This window comes from Nyctibius grandis, chromosome 9, assembly GCF_013368605.1.
Source record: "Nyctibius grandis isolate bNycGra1 chromosome 9, bNycGra1.pri, whole genome shotgun sequence".
Classification (NCBI taxonomy): domain Eukaryota; kingdom Metazoa; phylum Chordata; class Aves; order Nyctibiiformes; family Nyctibiidae; genus Nyctibius; species Nyctibius grandis.
Genome location: NC_090666.1, coordinates 11,525,002 through 11,539,968, shown reverse-complemented (window position 1 = coordinate 11,539,968; position 14,967 = coordinate 11,525,002). Strand labels below are relative to the sequence as shown.

Here is a 14,967-nt window from a genome sequence, read left to right as displayed (position 1 = left end):
TTTTTTTAAAAAGAAAGACTTTCATGGGAAAGAAATTGCCCGGATTGTGCATTTTTTTTTTCTTCTTCAACTATTTGAACGGAAAGAAGTGCTAAGGCAACATAACTTCTCCAAGCACTTTTCTGCTGGTTTAAATTAGTTAAATTATTTTGTATAAATTAGATATAATTCTACCTTTCCAATAAGTATAAAAATTGATGAAGCTGCATGGTTTAAAATAGGAAATTCACATTATAAAAAGTCATTAAAAATTCTGTACAAAATCACAACAAAATAATTCAGCATGGGAAAGGTAACAAGTAGTAAAACGTTGGTTGAAAAATAGAGATTTCATATATATTTTGTAATTGGCCCATCGCTAGTTTAAAAATTGCATAGATCCTAATTATTGCTTGTGATTTTGTTATCCCGATCAGGTAATTGACGCGATCCCAGTGCCCCTACCCCAGATTTACAGCGTCGCGCCGAGGGGCAGAAGCAAGACAGAAGGTGAGCGGGAACGCGGCGGCCCCCGAAGGGAGCGGCGGGACGCGCCGGGCTGCCCCCTGTAAACAAGGCGGTGGCCGCCGGCGGGCGGGCGGGCGGCCGGGCTCGGCTCTTCCCCTGCCCTCCCCTCTCCTCCCCCGCGGGCGGGAGGCTCAGTCGTGGAAGATGGCGTTGAGCTGGGCGCCCAGGACCCGCTCGTGGTGGGGGTGGCCCTCGTAGGGCGCCAGGCCGTCGACCGGGATCTCGCAGCGGGAGGCGGCGGCCGGGAAGATGGCGGCGTGGGCGGGCGCGGCGGCCAGCGCGGCGGCGGCGGCGGGGTAGTGCATGGTGAAGGCGTAGCTCTTGTCGAAGTCGGCGGGCGGCTCGTGCTTGAAGGAGAAGTTGCCGTTGACGCTGAGGGGCGGGCTGAGCGGCCCGTCGAAGGCGGGGCTGGCGCCCTCGGCCAGGCCGCCCTCGAAGAAGGGCTCGAGCGCGGCGCCGTAGGCGTGCGGCGGCTTGAGGTGGAAGAGGTGGGAGCTGTCCATGGTGCCGTAGGGCGGGCTGGGCAGCCCGGGCGACTGGTAGGGGTAGGGGTGCGCCGGGAAGGGCCCCCCCCGCCGCCGCCACGTGGGGCGGCACCTCCGGGCTCTGCTCGGGGAGGAAAGTCCGCGGGTTGAGCTGCAGGCAGCCGGCCACCAGGTTGGTGGTGGGCTGCGAGAGGCCCTTGCAGAGGGTCTGCACGAAGGAGACCAGGTCCGGGCTCTTGCCCGAGCGCAGAATCTCGGAGAGCGCCCAGATGTAGTTCTTGGCCAGGCGCAGGGTCTCGATCTTGGAGAGCTTCTGCGTCTTGGAGTAGCAGGGCACCACCTTCCGCAGGTTGTCCAGGGCCGCGTTCAGGCCATGCATGCGGTTGCGCTCCCGGGCGTTGGCCTTCATGCGCCGCAGCTTGAACCGCTCCATGCGTGCCTTGGTCATCTTCTTCTTCTTGGGGCCCCGCCTCTTGGGCTTCTGGTCGTCGTCGTCCTCCTCCTCCTCTTCTTCCTCCTCTTCGTCCAAGTCGTCCTCCTCGTCCTCCTCCTCGCCGTTCCGCAGCGAGTCCTCCTCGGCCTCGCCGTGCAGACCCTCCAGCTCCTCCTCCTTCTTGTCCACCTCGTGCTCCTCGTCCTGGGAGCTGAGGCACTCGTCCGCCCAGCTCGGGGGCCTCTGGGGCTGGGGCTCGCCCATCAGCCCGCTCTCGCTGTACGACTTGGTCATGGTGAGCCTCTGCGTCGCGGAGGAGAAAGAAAAGAGCCGTATCAGCACCCAGACCGGCGGCCGCGGCCCCGCGCAGCGACCCGCCCGCGCCCCCCTCCCCAGGGAAGCCCCGGCTTCCCCACGGTGCCAGCGCAAACTTCTAATTGTCTCCGCGGTCCTGCCTTATAATTAAGTTGACATATGTTCAAATGCCGTTATGTAACTCGCTGATATTAGCGGGGAATATAAGCAGATTACGTGTGCGGGAGGCAGCCCGAGCGGCACGACGGGGACAGACCAAGACCCCATATTTGTCGACTCGCAGAGGGGCAAAGGCGGGGGGGCACGGGACACCCACACCCACGGGGACGGCTGGCTGCCCGTGACGCCTGTCCCCGCCGCTCTCCGCAGCTCCCCTTCGCCGCCGCCTTGCGCGGGGCTCCCGCACCGTTCCGACCGGCGCTGCTCAGCCGCTCCCGGCGAGGCTCCCCGGTCCCGCCGCCGTCCCCAGGATTGCCGCTGGCTGCCCGCGGCGGGGTGGCGAGCGGTAACCCGCCCGCGGTAACAGGTGCGGGACCGGCCCCGGCTTTCCGTCTCTGTTAACCCCTCCGCCGCAGACGGGCATCGTGCCCCTGCTCTCCGTGGGGGTCTTTCGTGAGGGGTCGCACCGGGCAGACCGGGGAGGAACAATGCCGTCCGCCCGCCGGGGCGCAGCCTGCGAGGGTACCGCGGCGGCCGCCCGCCGCGCAGGAGAGGGAGCTGGAAGTTAGGAGGTACATAGGTGGAAGCACCTATACACATATAATAGGTCTGTGTATAGACGGACGCACATATACATATTTATATGTGTGTATGGACGCACATATACATCTACATACATGTAAGTGTGTGTATGGAAGCACATACACATTACATATATATATATATAATGTATACATATATGTGTGTATATATATATGTGCGAGTGTATGGATGGATACAGGTGTGCGCGCACACAGCTGTCTGCACGCACCGGCAGGAACGATCGCCGGTTCCCAGGACCGCAAGCAACAACATAAACAGAAGCTGCTCCGGTAGAGGCAGATCCCCGCTCGTCCCGACCCCGCAGGCTCCTCTCCCACCCCGGTAGCCGATGCCAACCCGTTTCCCGCCGGAAGGGGGGGGGAAGCGGACCCGGGTTCCCGTTACCTCCGTCGCTCAGCCTCTCCTGCGCGGTGACGGTCTCATACCCCCGGCGCAGCTCTCCGTGCGAGAGCGCCGCGTGTTTTTTTTTTTCTCTTTTTCCCGAGGTTGCACAGCGCCGGGATCCCCCGTTATATAGCGGGACGGAGGATGCGCGGCGGGGCGGGGGGCCGGCACCGGGACCTGGGTAACGCGACGACCGCCACCGCCCAACGCGCCTGCGCCCCGCCCCGCCCGGCGGCACGCGCCATATGGCCGCTCACGTCAGGCGCGGCGGTGCTGCTCCCCCATACACGCACCACGTGACACCCCTTATTTGTATGCGGCCGCGCGCCCGCCCGTTGAGCCGCCACGCCCTTTGTGGCCCACCGGGTGCCGCCATCTGTCACCGGGCGGTAGCCCCCCCCCCCCTTCCCCCTCCGCTCCGCACCGCGCCCGCCCCGTCGCCGCCGGAGGGGGAGCCCGCTTTCCCCGCGGATCCGCATTGTTCCCATTGTTCCGGTGCGCCGCCTCCGCGGGTCCCCGCCGCCTCCCCCCCCCCCCCCCCCTTAGCATCTCTAACGGGCGCCTCTAACCCTCGGAGCCTCCCTGTCCCCGTCCTTCCCGCCGCCACACAGCCCCACACCCCCGCCTCCTCCCCGTGGCTTTCTCCGGTGCTGAGGGAAACGGCGTCCCAGGGCTGCTGTGCCCCTCGGTGTGTCCTGCCGTCCGGAGGAAAAGCTGATTCGGTTTCCCCGGGGTTTTTTTTTTGGAAATACCGCCGGTTAACGGGGAGTTTGAAAGAAAGATGCTGAGCGGTGGCTTTAAAGTCTTTAAACGCATCGGCGGAGTTTGCAAACGCCGCCAAATTTTAGAGGCGCGCTTTAACGAGGGAGATCTCCCCCTTGGGCGATAACACGGGGAGCTTTGCTACCGGCACGCGTTATCCCGAGATGTAATCAATAAAAGAAAAAATTACAATTTATTTTGCCTCGTGCGCTTGTAAATGCGAAACCAATCATCCCGCCCTGCGCAGGCAGATTCGAAAGATATTTTTCCAGGTCGGGTTATTTTTAAAACGTTTCTCTCCTGTTCGTGACCTACATAGCCCTGGGGCTGGCGGGGCGGCAGGAGGGGACTCCGGGGGATGTTTGCCTTCTCGGTGATCAAATACGAAGGACAACCGGCTGCGTTTTGTTATTTCGAAGCTGGCCGGTTCTCCGTGTGCCGCCGGGTCGGACGAGCTGGGCTGGAGCGGGGCACGCTCAGGTCACCGGCGGCTGCGGCCCTTCCCTGGGGCACGACCGGGAGGGAAGCGCGGTGCCAGCTCACCGAACGGCAGCCCTTGCCCGTGGCGAGCCCCTCTCTGCCCGCAAAGGTGCCCCCGAGGCAGGGGCCGGGAGGGTGACCGTGTGCCGGGAGGCTGGGCTGGGCGCCTCGCCGGGCCGGCCGCCCCCTCGGGAGCGCGACCTCGTTAACGGGGCGCTGCGGAGGCTGCCGCGCTGCTGGAAGCGGTGAGGTTTGAACAGGTTCTGAGGGCGCGGGAGAGGGCTGGGACGGGGACAGCCATGTCTCGGCTGCTGGAAAGTGTCACCCGCGTTTGGATGGGACGGACTGGGAATACACCCGGCGTCGGGGGCGCTGGGGAAACACGAGGCAAAAAACACCGGGAGGAGGGCACTGGCAGAAAGGTGGATCCCGGGGAGCGGCGGGAGCTTTGGGATGCCCGTGTGCCCCCGAGTGTGTTCGGTACAGTCAGCTTCCCCGAGAACGAAATAAAGTCAACGAACTGTCGATAGGCAGATGAGTAGATAGACAAATGAAGAGGCAGGCAGGCGGACAGACGGGCTTACAGCCGCCGAGCCCGGCGCGGGGGGCTGGTTCCGCCCCCGGCGGCTCTGGGCGAGGGGACACGCGTGGCCGTGAGGAGCCGGGCCGGCAGGTACGGGCACTGCTCGGTGCAGCCCGTCGGGGCGGAGGACGGGCGCTGCGCTCCGGGTGCGGCGGGGCTCTGCCGCGCCGGCTTCGTCCTTCCCGCTCCTCTCGCTGCTCGGGCACCGCGTCTCTTCCCGATCTCCCAGGCAGCCGGCTCTGCCTTCCCCGCTCGGGCCGTCTCCTGCCTCCGTGGCTCCGGTTTCCCACCTGCCCTGCCTTTCCGCTTCCCGCAGCCCCGTGATTTTATCTCTCCAAGCGTCTCTTTTTTCCCCCTGACCTACAGACTCCTCCTTCTCCATCTGGCTTCTAATTCGGCTTGTGCTTATTTTTCCTCCCGAATCCTCTTTTTCTTTTTCTTTTTCTTTTTCTTTTTCTTTTTCTTTTTCTTTTTCTTTTTCTTTTTCTTTTTCTTTTTCTTTTTCTTTCTTTTTCTTTCTTTTTCTTCTTTCCTCCCTCTCCCCCCCGCCCTGCCTCCCTCCCCTCTCCCCCCCGCGGCGCGGCACGCGAACCGCACGCGTCCCAACAAAGCCGGGGCCCGGCCCGCCGCCCGCCGCCCCCGCCCCGCCGGCTCCCGCCTCATCTGCCGCCGCCCGGCCCTGGCAGGAGGGGGAGCGCCGGGGCCGGCTGGGGCCCGGAGGGGCGGGCGGGGGCGGGGAGCGCAGCCCCTCCGCGGGGCGCCGCCGGGGCTGAGCCCTATCCCGGCCGGGCGGGAGGGGGGTTTTGTTGTGAGGGGGGGAAGCAGCGCTGTGGAAACGCTTTACAGTTGTCCGGAGCGCGAAATCCGCGCCCGAGGAAATCTCTTGGGTTTGCGGCATTATCTTAATTAAGATAATTGATTCATATTGCACCTGCGAGAGTGCGGGAAAAGGATGCCTCCCCAAATAGCTCAAAGCTATTGGAGAGAGGAAGCCGCGCTCCTAATTTAGCGAGTGATTTACTGCCTGGGCAGCGCGGGCTGTTCGGGCTCTCTCGTTTCGCTGTCACCATTACGGCTCCCTCCCTCTCCCACGAGGCACCCACACAAAGCCCGAGCGTTATCCTAAATAAATAAAAAAGAAAAAAAAGAAAGGAGACGAAGTGTCCCTGCTCGCTCCCCCTGTCCCCCCAGCCCCGCTCGGCACGGCCCCTCCGTCCCACCTCACCGCGGCGCAGGGGCCGGGAGCCGGGCTCGGGAAGGGCCAGCCCGGGTTTGCCCGCCCGGCCCCATCGCGGGGCTGCCCCGCTCGCCCCTCTGCCAGCGCTGAGGCGAGAGCGGGCGACGGGAGGAGCGGGCACCGCACCGCCTGCTGCCCGGAACGCTCCCAGCGAGGGTCCGCTGGCTCCGGCTGCCTTGGCTCAGAGACCGCCGGGGGACCACAACGCTTTGAAATACCGCGCTGGTACCGGTTTTGTGCTGGGGTGCGCCTGTATCGCCCAAGCTACTCTCTAGGGTACGTGTACAGCTGGGCTCGGAATCGGTACGAATGATTAAGGTGCATTTTCTGCTCTTTTTTTCCCCTTAAGACTCAGTGTATTAATTTTATTGAGCCTTTCCCCGTTAGATAAATGCTGTTGTCGATTTAATTCTATAAATGTAAACTTCTATTTAGTTAATGGAAAAGACATCACCACCAAGGTTTAATTATCAGCTTTTTAAATTACTCTTTTAGTCAAGTGCACACAATTATGAAATCACAATAGATTTAAAATATAATTCAAATTGATTAAAAAAAAACAAATCAGAGAAGTACGTACCATTAAAGCAAATGTCTAAATGGTATTGGTAGGCCAGCTACCGCCCGAGCTAGAGTTTAAATAACATCAGCAGTCTTTGCTATCAGTGTCAAACCACCTCTGTTATTAGGAAAAAGTATTCTTATCAGACGGGATTTAGATGCTGTTATAACGGCAAAACCTAATTATTTTTGATCCAGGCATTTACCCCCAGAGTCCCACCTTGTTTAAATAAAGTGCTTTCTTTCCTCTTGAACAAATGCATTTCCATTTGAATTAAATATTGATAATTTGACCTTTTAGTTCCTTTAACTAATCAAAAGGGAAAAAAAAATCCAAATGTAGATCCTAGTGCCTTGCCCTAGTGGGTCTTTCCGCTTGAATAGACACTGAGATTAAATGAGTCAAACTTCCTCTTTCATTGCACTCTCTTTGCACTAATTGCTTATGCAAAAATGCAGATTTGTATTAATTAGTAACTCCACTGATTAGTTCGGTGGTATTTTCACGTAATAAATCATGCTGCAGACACGATTTTTGGCACATCCCCAGTAGTGGCTCAGGATGCAATAAGTTCTCCATATTAAATAAAACCTTAGCCTAAATCTACCTTTTCGTTGCAGGTACACTGCGTACCACCTGCTGTACGCACCTGCTACGGGAAATTACCTTCTGTCCCTGGCAAGCCTCTTTCCTTTCCTTGGTAATGCACTCCTCTTCACAGGGTGTAGGCTTTAAAATGGGAAGCATGAATCACAGAATCAAAGAAGGAGAGAAATCTGATGTTGTTTTTAACCCTTTCAAATGAATAATGCTCATTTTTAAGGGGATGAAACCTATGTAAGATAAATGAGACGTATTTTTTTTCTTTTCTTTCCTGTGCCCAGCCACATGATCTCCTTTTACAGCACCATTCACTGCATGCCTAAATTATCATGCATAAAACCTTTTTTTTTTTTTTACATTTCGTTCTCTTTCCTTGAGCTTCAGAGACTGAACTCTTACAAATATGGCACTTGTTAACTGGAGTTCAGATCTTAGGTACAGAGGCCTCAGCAACAAGAAGACTCCACAGTATCTGTAATGGTATCTACATAGTCCCAAAAACACCCCTGCTTGCTCGTATCATGAAACTACTATAAAAATATCTCCAGAGAACACACAGGCTGATGTGTCCAGTAGCTTAGAGCTACATCTGAAAATCCCTTCCCAATTCTTCTAAAAATCATTCTAGATGATACCTTTCTACCTGTCTCCCTCGGACAGAGTTGTCTATACTTCACACCTTTTCCTCAAACAAGTCAGCATAATATATCGGTATGATATGTACCACAACAAATAACGTTGACTAGCGCAGTACTCGGCAAAAAGAATAAGAGGCTCCAAAAGAATATAGAAGACGACAACACGGATGTCATTTCCTCACAGATGACACTTTCGGGTGCAGATCCTGAAAAACCTTTGCCTCTCTCCTGCCAAGACTCTCACTCATAAGCAGGACGGCTGCTACAAACAAACTTGCAGGATCTGGCCTTTGGCCCTCAATCTAAGCCGTGCAGTGGGGTGGAAGAGCAGCAAACACAGGTGCCAGCAGATTATCCAAAGCTTTGCTGAGATTAAAATCTTGTCTCAATATGAGTTATTGCATATTCCCTAAATAGAAATCTCCTTAGTGGTGGCTTTAAAAGGTCTGCTTTTGTTTTCCTCTGAGAGAAAATAACGGTTGAACCCCAGGCTATGCACATAATAGCTTACATGTTTGTTCCCTATGGCCACGCAATCTGAACATTTTTTGCAAACATCTTGCAGTTCCTAGCAAAGATATTGGTTCTGTTAGTGTTCCTTTATTGAAGAGAGAAAGCAAAAGTCCAAATGCTCTTACAGGGTTGTACAGAAAATGATGCTGATTAATTTCAGAACATGGTTACTTGTTCTAGCAGTATCCCGAGAACAAAACAAGGAAGGTTAAATCAATGATCCACAGGGATGGAAAAAGAGATTCAAATAATCATTAAATCTTATTACATAATGCGGCTTTGTTTTTACCTCTTGGAGTGAGTTCACACCTGGATCTGTGCTTCAAGTGCTCCACAGTGAGCTGGGCATGATGGAGAATCATTTCCCCATCACAGTACAATGTAACGTCTACAGCTGTAGAACAAAACTAGTCAACTGAAAGTCTTGCTAAGCATTTTAAGTGTATATGGGGATATTCTTCATTATATACAGCACCACATTTTGAGTGCTTGCCTTCCTCTTCCATTCCGGTCATCACTGCCGGTTTACCCCCATGATTGCCACTGGTATTTCACAATAGTGTAAGAAATGACCAAGAGCATGTGTTGTCACATGTGACTGCTTTTCAGAGATACTCCTGGGCTGTTAACCATCCCAGCTATGAGTGTGCATTCCCCAACACTCCACTGACACATGGTGTGCTCTTTCTCTGTGTCTCAAGGCGGTGCCTCAACCTCTAACCCACAAAGGACAGGACGAGCACCAGATACACACTTTTTTTGCCTTCTTTCACTCCAGAGATGCACTGAAGAGATGATATCTTGTCATCCAAAAAGCATCTTTGTTCTTCTCTCAGTTCCTGCAGAGAGTGTAGTTCGATTGCCCTCCATTGGCTGGGGACAATCTTAACATTCACCTAAATGAGTTATGGACATATTAAGGCCCTAGGATGAAGACCAAGCACAACATAGACATAAATAGCCTGCAATCACATTCCAAGGACTCTCAAAGGCAAGCTTGCATTAGGATCAAAAATATGTCTGAAATACAAAATATTTTATTCTAAGTTCTTATGCAAAATTAACTCTCTGTGATCTTTCAGTAGGGAAGACGCAAGGGTCCAAGCACTTGCAGGGTCCAAGGCTTGCAGGCCTTGTTCAGGTGCTCAGTGTAGGAGAACTGATGGCCACTGACTTTAATTGTGGGAGAAGGGCAGACAAGCTGGAAAAAAAACAGTAGATGAGGAATGATCTACGCACCGTAGCCTGCCAGGTGCCATTTGGAGGAAGGCTGGCCTTAATGGCGTTGTGGCATGAGCAGCCAGTGACGCAATAGCTAAGGATGTTCTGGCTGGAGTCATCTTGCAGGGAGAGGTCCTGAACGCAGAGCTTTAGCCCAAGGCTCTATGAGAGAAGATTTCTGAGGTGCTGGGGCTGAAGCTAAGTGCCATGAGGCATATACACTTCTCTCATGTGCCCAGATAGGCCTTTCGTGTTCATCTGTGGTGACTCTTGCCCAGGAAAACATTGCTCTTTAGTAGTCATCTTCCGAGCCCAGAGAAAAGTACGTCCTGAAAACCTGTAGCTCTCTCATCTGGCTTAGTCCTTCTGTCGGAATTTTTTTCTCACTGCTGAACCTTTGCTGGGTTTATGTGGATTCCCAAGAGAGGAGGGACATGCCGGTAAATCATTGTTTCCTCCACAACTGAGCTCCAGTTACATGCAAGTATGATAATATAAATATTTACTCATTTTGTCCCTCTTCACCCTTGTTAGAGGATAAGAGCATCTGGCCCTTTGTTAGTAGTCTGTTCTCAGTTTGCTAGAGCATCCACTTGTTTATGTTCACTTGTACGAGAACACATAAATAACCCTCCTCTCCACTGTTTTGCAGAGCACAGTCACTGTTGAAAGGAGATGTTAAACCTGCTCTCCTGACAGGAGTGGAGAATTCTCACCTGATCACTCTTCAGGTGGCTTGCAGAGCTGTATTTGACAATAAGAAATATAAAGCTGTGGAGAACAAATCTATGCTTTTTGCATTTCTATGCATTTATCCCGACATTTCATTCTGTGGTATTTGGCAAAATCTTTTGGCAACACAGAAAACCTCAAAACAAACAGCAGGGCAATGGAGAATGAGACCTAGTGTCTTTTAAAATTCACTGAAATTGTTGGTGGAAGCAGAACTATAGAGCATACCATTCAGATGTATTTTTTAAAAATCTATTTCAAACTATCATCTGTAGTTCTTCTGTATCCATGTCATCTCTAGGTAGACTGGTGCTCTGCAAAGCTATCAGTAAAGAGAAGGCCTACATATTCCTTTCAAAATTAATTTAAAGTTGTCCATGTTGATTTTAATTTAGAGGGAGAAACCTCATTTAAAAAAAAAATCCCTCCAGAATCCAAAGGAACTGTCAGCTGATTTGTTTTTTTTTTTAACTACAGGTTCAAGGTTCACAATAGCAAGAATCTCTGCCTCTGAGAAATTTGTATTTCTATAATAAATTATTCTTGAAAAGGATAAAATATAGATATAATTGCAGACCCTTGGCAATTTCAGTTAGTGTCAGGCATATAATCAAGTTCAAAGGTTGTTTATAGTCCATTTCTTCTTCAATATATTCACAAGCAGTTATAAGTTTCTTGGATCGCCTTGATTTCAAATTATCTGTTGACATTTTGGGGCAGCTCATTCAATAGCTGATGTGAACAAACACGTATAAGAGCTGTGAACTGGGAGCAGCAGTGCTGCAGAGCCGGTCTGGCCGTCCGTCGGCAGCACTGTTCTATTCCCACCCTTTGATTAAGGACTTAGTTCTGAGAAAATGAGCCCAAACGTGACAATGTTGGTGCGTGCTTTATGTCAAGCACATGAGGGATCTCAGTAAAACTAGTGTGATTGCTTGCACGTTTTCTGGCTCTCAAGTCTACAGAGCCAGAAGCAGGGCATTATCTCATGAAGCTTTTGAAACAGATAAACACTTCAGTTTTGCTGCCTTTTCATGTGCAGTCAGATAAATGTAACAGCTTGCTGCTGCTCAAGGCAGGAGGGCTCATTCCCTCTGCCTTCTTTTCTATTTCTCTCTTCCCTTTGCTTTTGTTGGTGTAATGTGCTCCATCTCCTGCACCAGATCTGGTGCCTGTGAGACTCAGTTTAGAAAACTTGTCACTGAACAGGTTACATTGTCTCAGGGAAGACCTGACAAACACCTTCCTAAGTGCAGGGTAAGGGGCAGGAATGTGCAGCCAGGAGCAGAATAGAGACATGGAGAGAGGGGAAAAGGGAGTGGGAGGAGACTCTCGCTTTTTCTGTTGCAGTGAGGTACTGCATTGAGCCACCATGTCTGGTGGAACTGCACCATTTTCTCCTCCTTGCTAAACCATCCAGGATGGACCTGCTGAAAACATGATTTGCAGGCAGGTGAACCTTTGATCTGGTCCAGTATAGGAACAATGTGTTATTCTGTTTTTCTGCCCTTCTTGTTTTTAGCTTTGTAGGAATAAGGCAGTGGCAGAAGGGAATTCCTGCCTATCCTAGTTTGGATCTCTGAACAACTGATCCCTGAGACGTCTTCAGCAAAGCTGAAGTCTCCCTGGGTGGCTTAAGCCCATGTCATCCTACCCACTGCACTGTCCTTCTGCAATGTGTTTTCTCCTCACTCCAGGTTCACCCTCATGTGCCACCTATGCCAGTTCAGTCTGAAGAACAGACGCACAAGGCTGCTTAGATCTACATTTTCAGTTTGAAGAGGTGCTAGCTTTCATTCATCTGGGTAACAGCATTGTTTTAGTCAGAAACGAAACTAGCAAGCCGCATGGGGAAGAAAATATCCAGCAAGATGCTGATGGTCTTTCACACTAGGTTGGAGGGGATTCTGTAAAAAGATTCACTAAGTGCTATTTGTGAAGAAACATGCAAGAGTCAATATCAGACTCACAGAAGGTGGCGTTCAGGATCCATCGTTAGTGACACAGGACTTCTTGCATCTCTGCAGCTAACTTTCCTTCACAGAAAGAGTTATCAAGCAGTGGAAAAGGCTGCCCAGGGAAGTGGTGGTGTCACCATCCCTGGAGGTATTTAAAAGACAAGTGGATGTAGTGCTTAGGGATATTGTTTAAGGATATTGTTTAGTGGTGGAGTTGGCAGTGTTAGGTTAATGGTTGGACTTGATGATCTTAAAGGTCCTTTCCAACCAAGACAATTCTGTGATTCTGTGATTCTGTAACTCCTCCTTCGCAAGGTGCAGCCAACATGATCAATATGCGATCACTTTCAGCCATCAGGGGCTTGTTTCTAACAACCTTTTTACAAATTCTAATATTTTCTATGAATCTTTTCTATAAATGAATCTTTTCTTTAAATGCCCAGAATTGTTAAGTAAACATGTTAAACACAGTGAACTTAAGCTTTTTTTTTGTTTCGTTTCTAATTAACTGCAAGACAACACATCTTCATTTCTTTGCATTAAGATGTGAATTGGAGATAATATTGTTGACCATGATGTAAGATAGTTTACAAGAGACTGAAAAGAAGCCTTCAATGAAATATAGGTATTAGAATATGAAATGAAATGAAAAAAATAGATTTAATCAAATATCTTGCTTCATACAGGCAATAGAAAAGAAGTGGAGCACCTGTACAGAAGTGCACTTAGGCGTATTAGTGCTGTGGTGGGGAGATGAATGGCGATGAGGGCAGTGCTGTGCAGATGAGTGGGAGGAGTGGGGGAGGTAATGAAACAAGGTAACTTAAAGCCATTTCTGTGCTCATTTACCTACTGCATTCCCAATCAACTTTCCGAATAAATTAGAGAAGATGAAGAATGCCTCCAATTTATACCAGCTGCCAGTTGCCTTGCACAATTAAAATGTGCAGAGAGGTACCACTGTACTCCGTGGTCTGCAGGGCCATCGAAGCTCACAGCAGTAGCGTCAGCGTCTCCTGAATGGTCTCCTCTGTTTGTCATCCGGGACCGTGCTATCCATACACGGGACCAGGATTCTGCCTATGGATGCTCGGTTCTGCTCTAGAATTGCAATAATATCTGAGCACAAGTTTCTCCTTCTCTCCACCTCTGTCCTCAGTTCATATACTTGAAGGAGTATATGAACATATACATATACAGCACATATATATTTGACGATGGCACAGAGAGGCTGCTGTAAAGTCAGCAAATAAAGTGATGATAAAGGCCCTCTTCTCTTCTCCTTTGCAAAAAATGTCTGTTTTCTCTGGCAAAGAAGATGGGGATGTCCTTTTATTGTGTATGAAGTAGAGCAAATATTTATTAGATGGTGAAAATAAGCAAGCTAACTCCCCTTAAAAATCTATTTTCACATTTGCATTTGTTTGAATTAAAATCTTTCTCACATATTCTAGACATGAAATAGCAATGCTCCATGTGCTCCATTAATTTGTTTATAAGTAAATTCATATATGTATAGGTATATGTCTTGAAGGATAACAATGTGTAGTATAAACAATACAAATCATATGCAGAAAAATAATCTGCATATTGTGATTGTGTCATTGTGAATCATAATTTGCCAGAAAGAAATATCTATGTTGACTTTTCTTTTTCTCACCTCTACATCAGCTTCGGTGCCACGGTCTTCTGATGACCATGCCTACCAGAAGATGGCACTGAAAGTACCTGTCCTACAGATAGGCACTAGGAAGAGGAAAACTCAGATTCACAAACTGCCTTTGAGTTTGTGAATATAAAAGAATTCAAAAGGTGCCTCTCCTGGATAACATTTGCTTTTAGGAAAGACTGTTCTCTCTTTTTTTTTTTCATTTTATTCTCAAGCACGATGATGAAAAGACTAAAAGTCAACCAACCATTGTACCTAGTGTATGGCATCTTAGTTCACCTACTGCCTACAAGCGTGTCGCCATTTTCTTGAGTCAGTCCTCTTATGAAACTACAACACTGCTAAGCTTTCAAATACAAGACCTTATGAGCAAAAAGGGGTTTGCTGGGAACTATTATTTATAATTGCTGTTTTCTGACTGAACAATCAAGTCACTTTGAATAGAGCTGTACTTCTGACTGAAAAAAAGGCAATTCTGCAACTTCATATGGAAACACACGATTTTCTAGTGACATGAATATTTTCACCTTTTAAAGTCATATCTGATAAGTATTAAAGATTTCTTTGGCTTCGTGCTGAATTTCTGTAAAAGCAGATTCCTGTCTTAAAATGCAAAGCAGTGATTTCAGATAGGTTCCTGCTATTGAATGACATCTGAGGGGGTGTAGATCCTTCAGAGTCAGTAGCAGTTAGAGACAGACAAGAAGAAATTAACCATATATCATGTTTTGGTGGAAAAGGGTAGTTATTACAGAAAACATAGAGATTACAAGATGGAAACTTGTTCCTCTCTCTCCAATAGCTGTAGCTTCTGATGAAGACTGATGAAAACATCTTCAACATGATCCAAATGGCACTTAAGCCTCAGGGTTCACTTCATGTCTTTTGATGCATCTCTGATCAGGCTTTGTTTTGGGATGTGTGATAGTATAGGACCATTAACCGTTACCAGTAAGTGCTAATGTTAATTACATTAAGCACAATCTTTCAGTTAGTCCATCTGTTATTCATTTCTTACACATTACCTATTCTTGTTTGGGTTTTTTTCTGTGCTCCAGGAAGGCATCTTCTAGTTTTCTTCTGGCTTCATTTAAATGATCTTAATTCACATATGCCTTAGTGA

The 14,967-nt window shown here is 49.8% G+C and overlaps 1 protein-coding gene across 1 annotated transcript; it reads right to left on the bottom strand.

Moving 5' to 3' along the window:
* Positions 1-638: 638 nt before the first annotated feature.
* NEUROD1 (neuronal differentiation 1) lies at positions 639-1,719 on the bottom strand. Its single transcript, XM_068408012.1, is given in 2 exon segments — positions 639-1,070; positions 1,072-1,719. Coding segments are annotated over 2 exon segments (1,080 nt in total).
* Between the last annotated feature and the right edge of the window lie 13,248 nt (positions 1,720-14,967).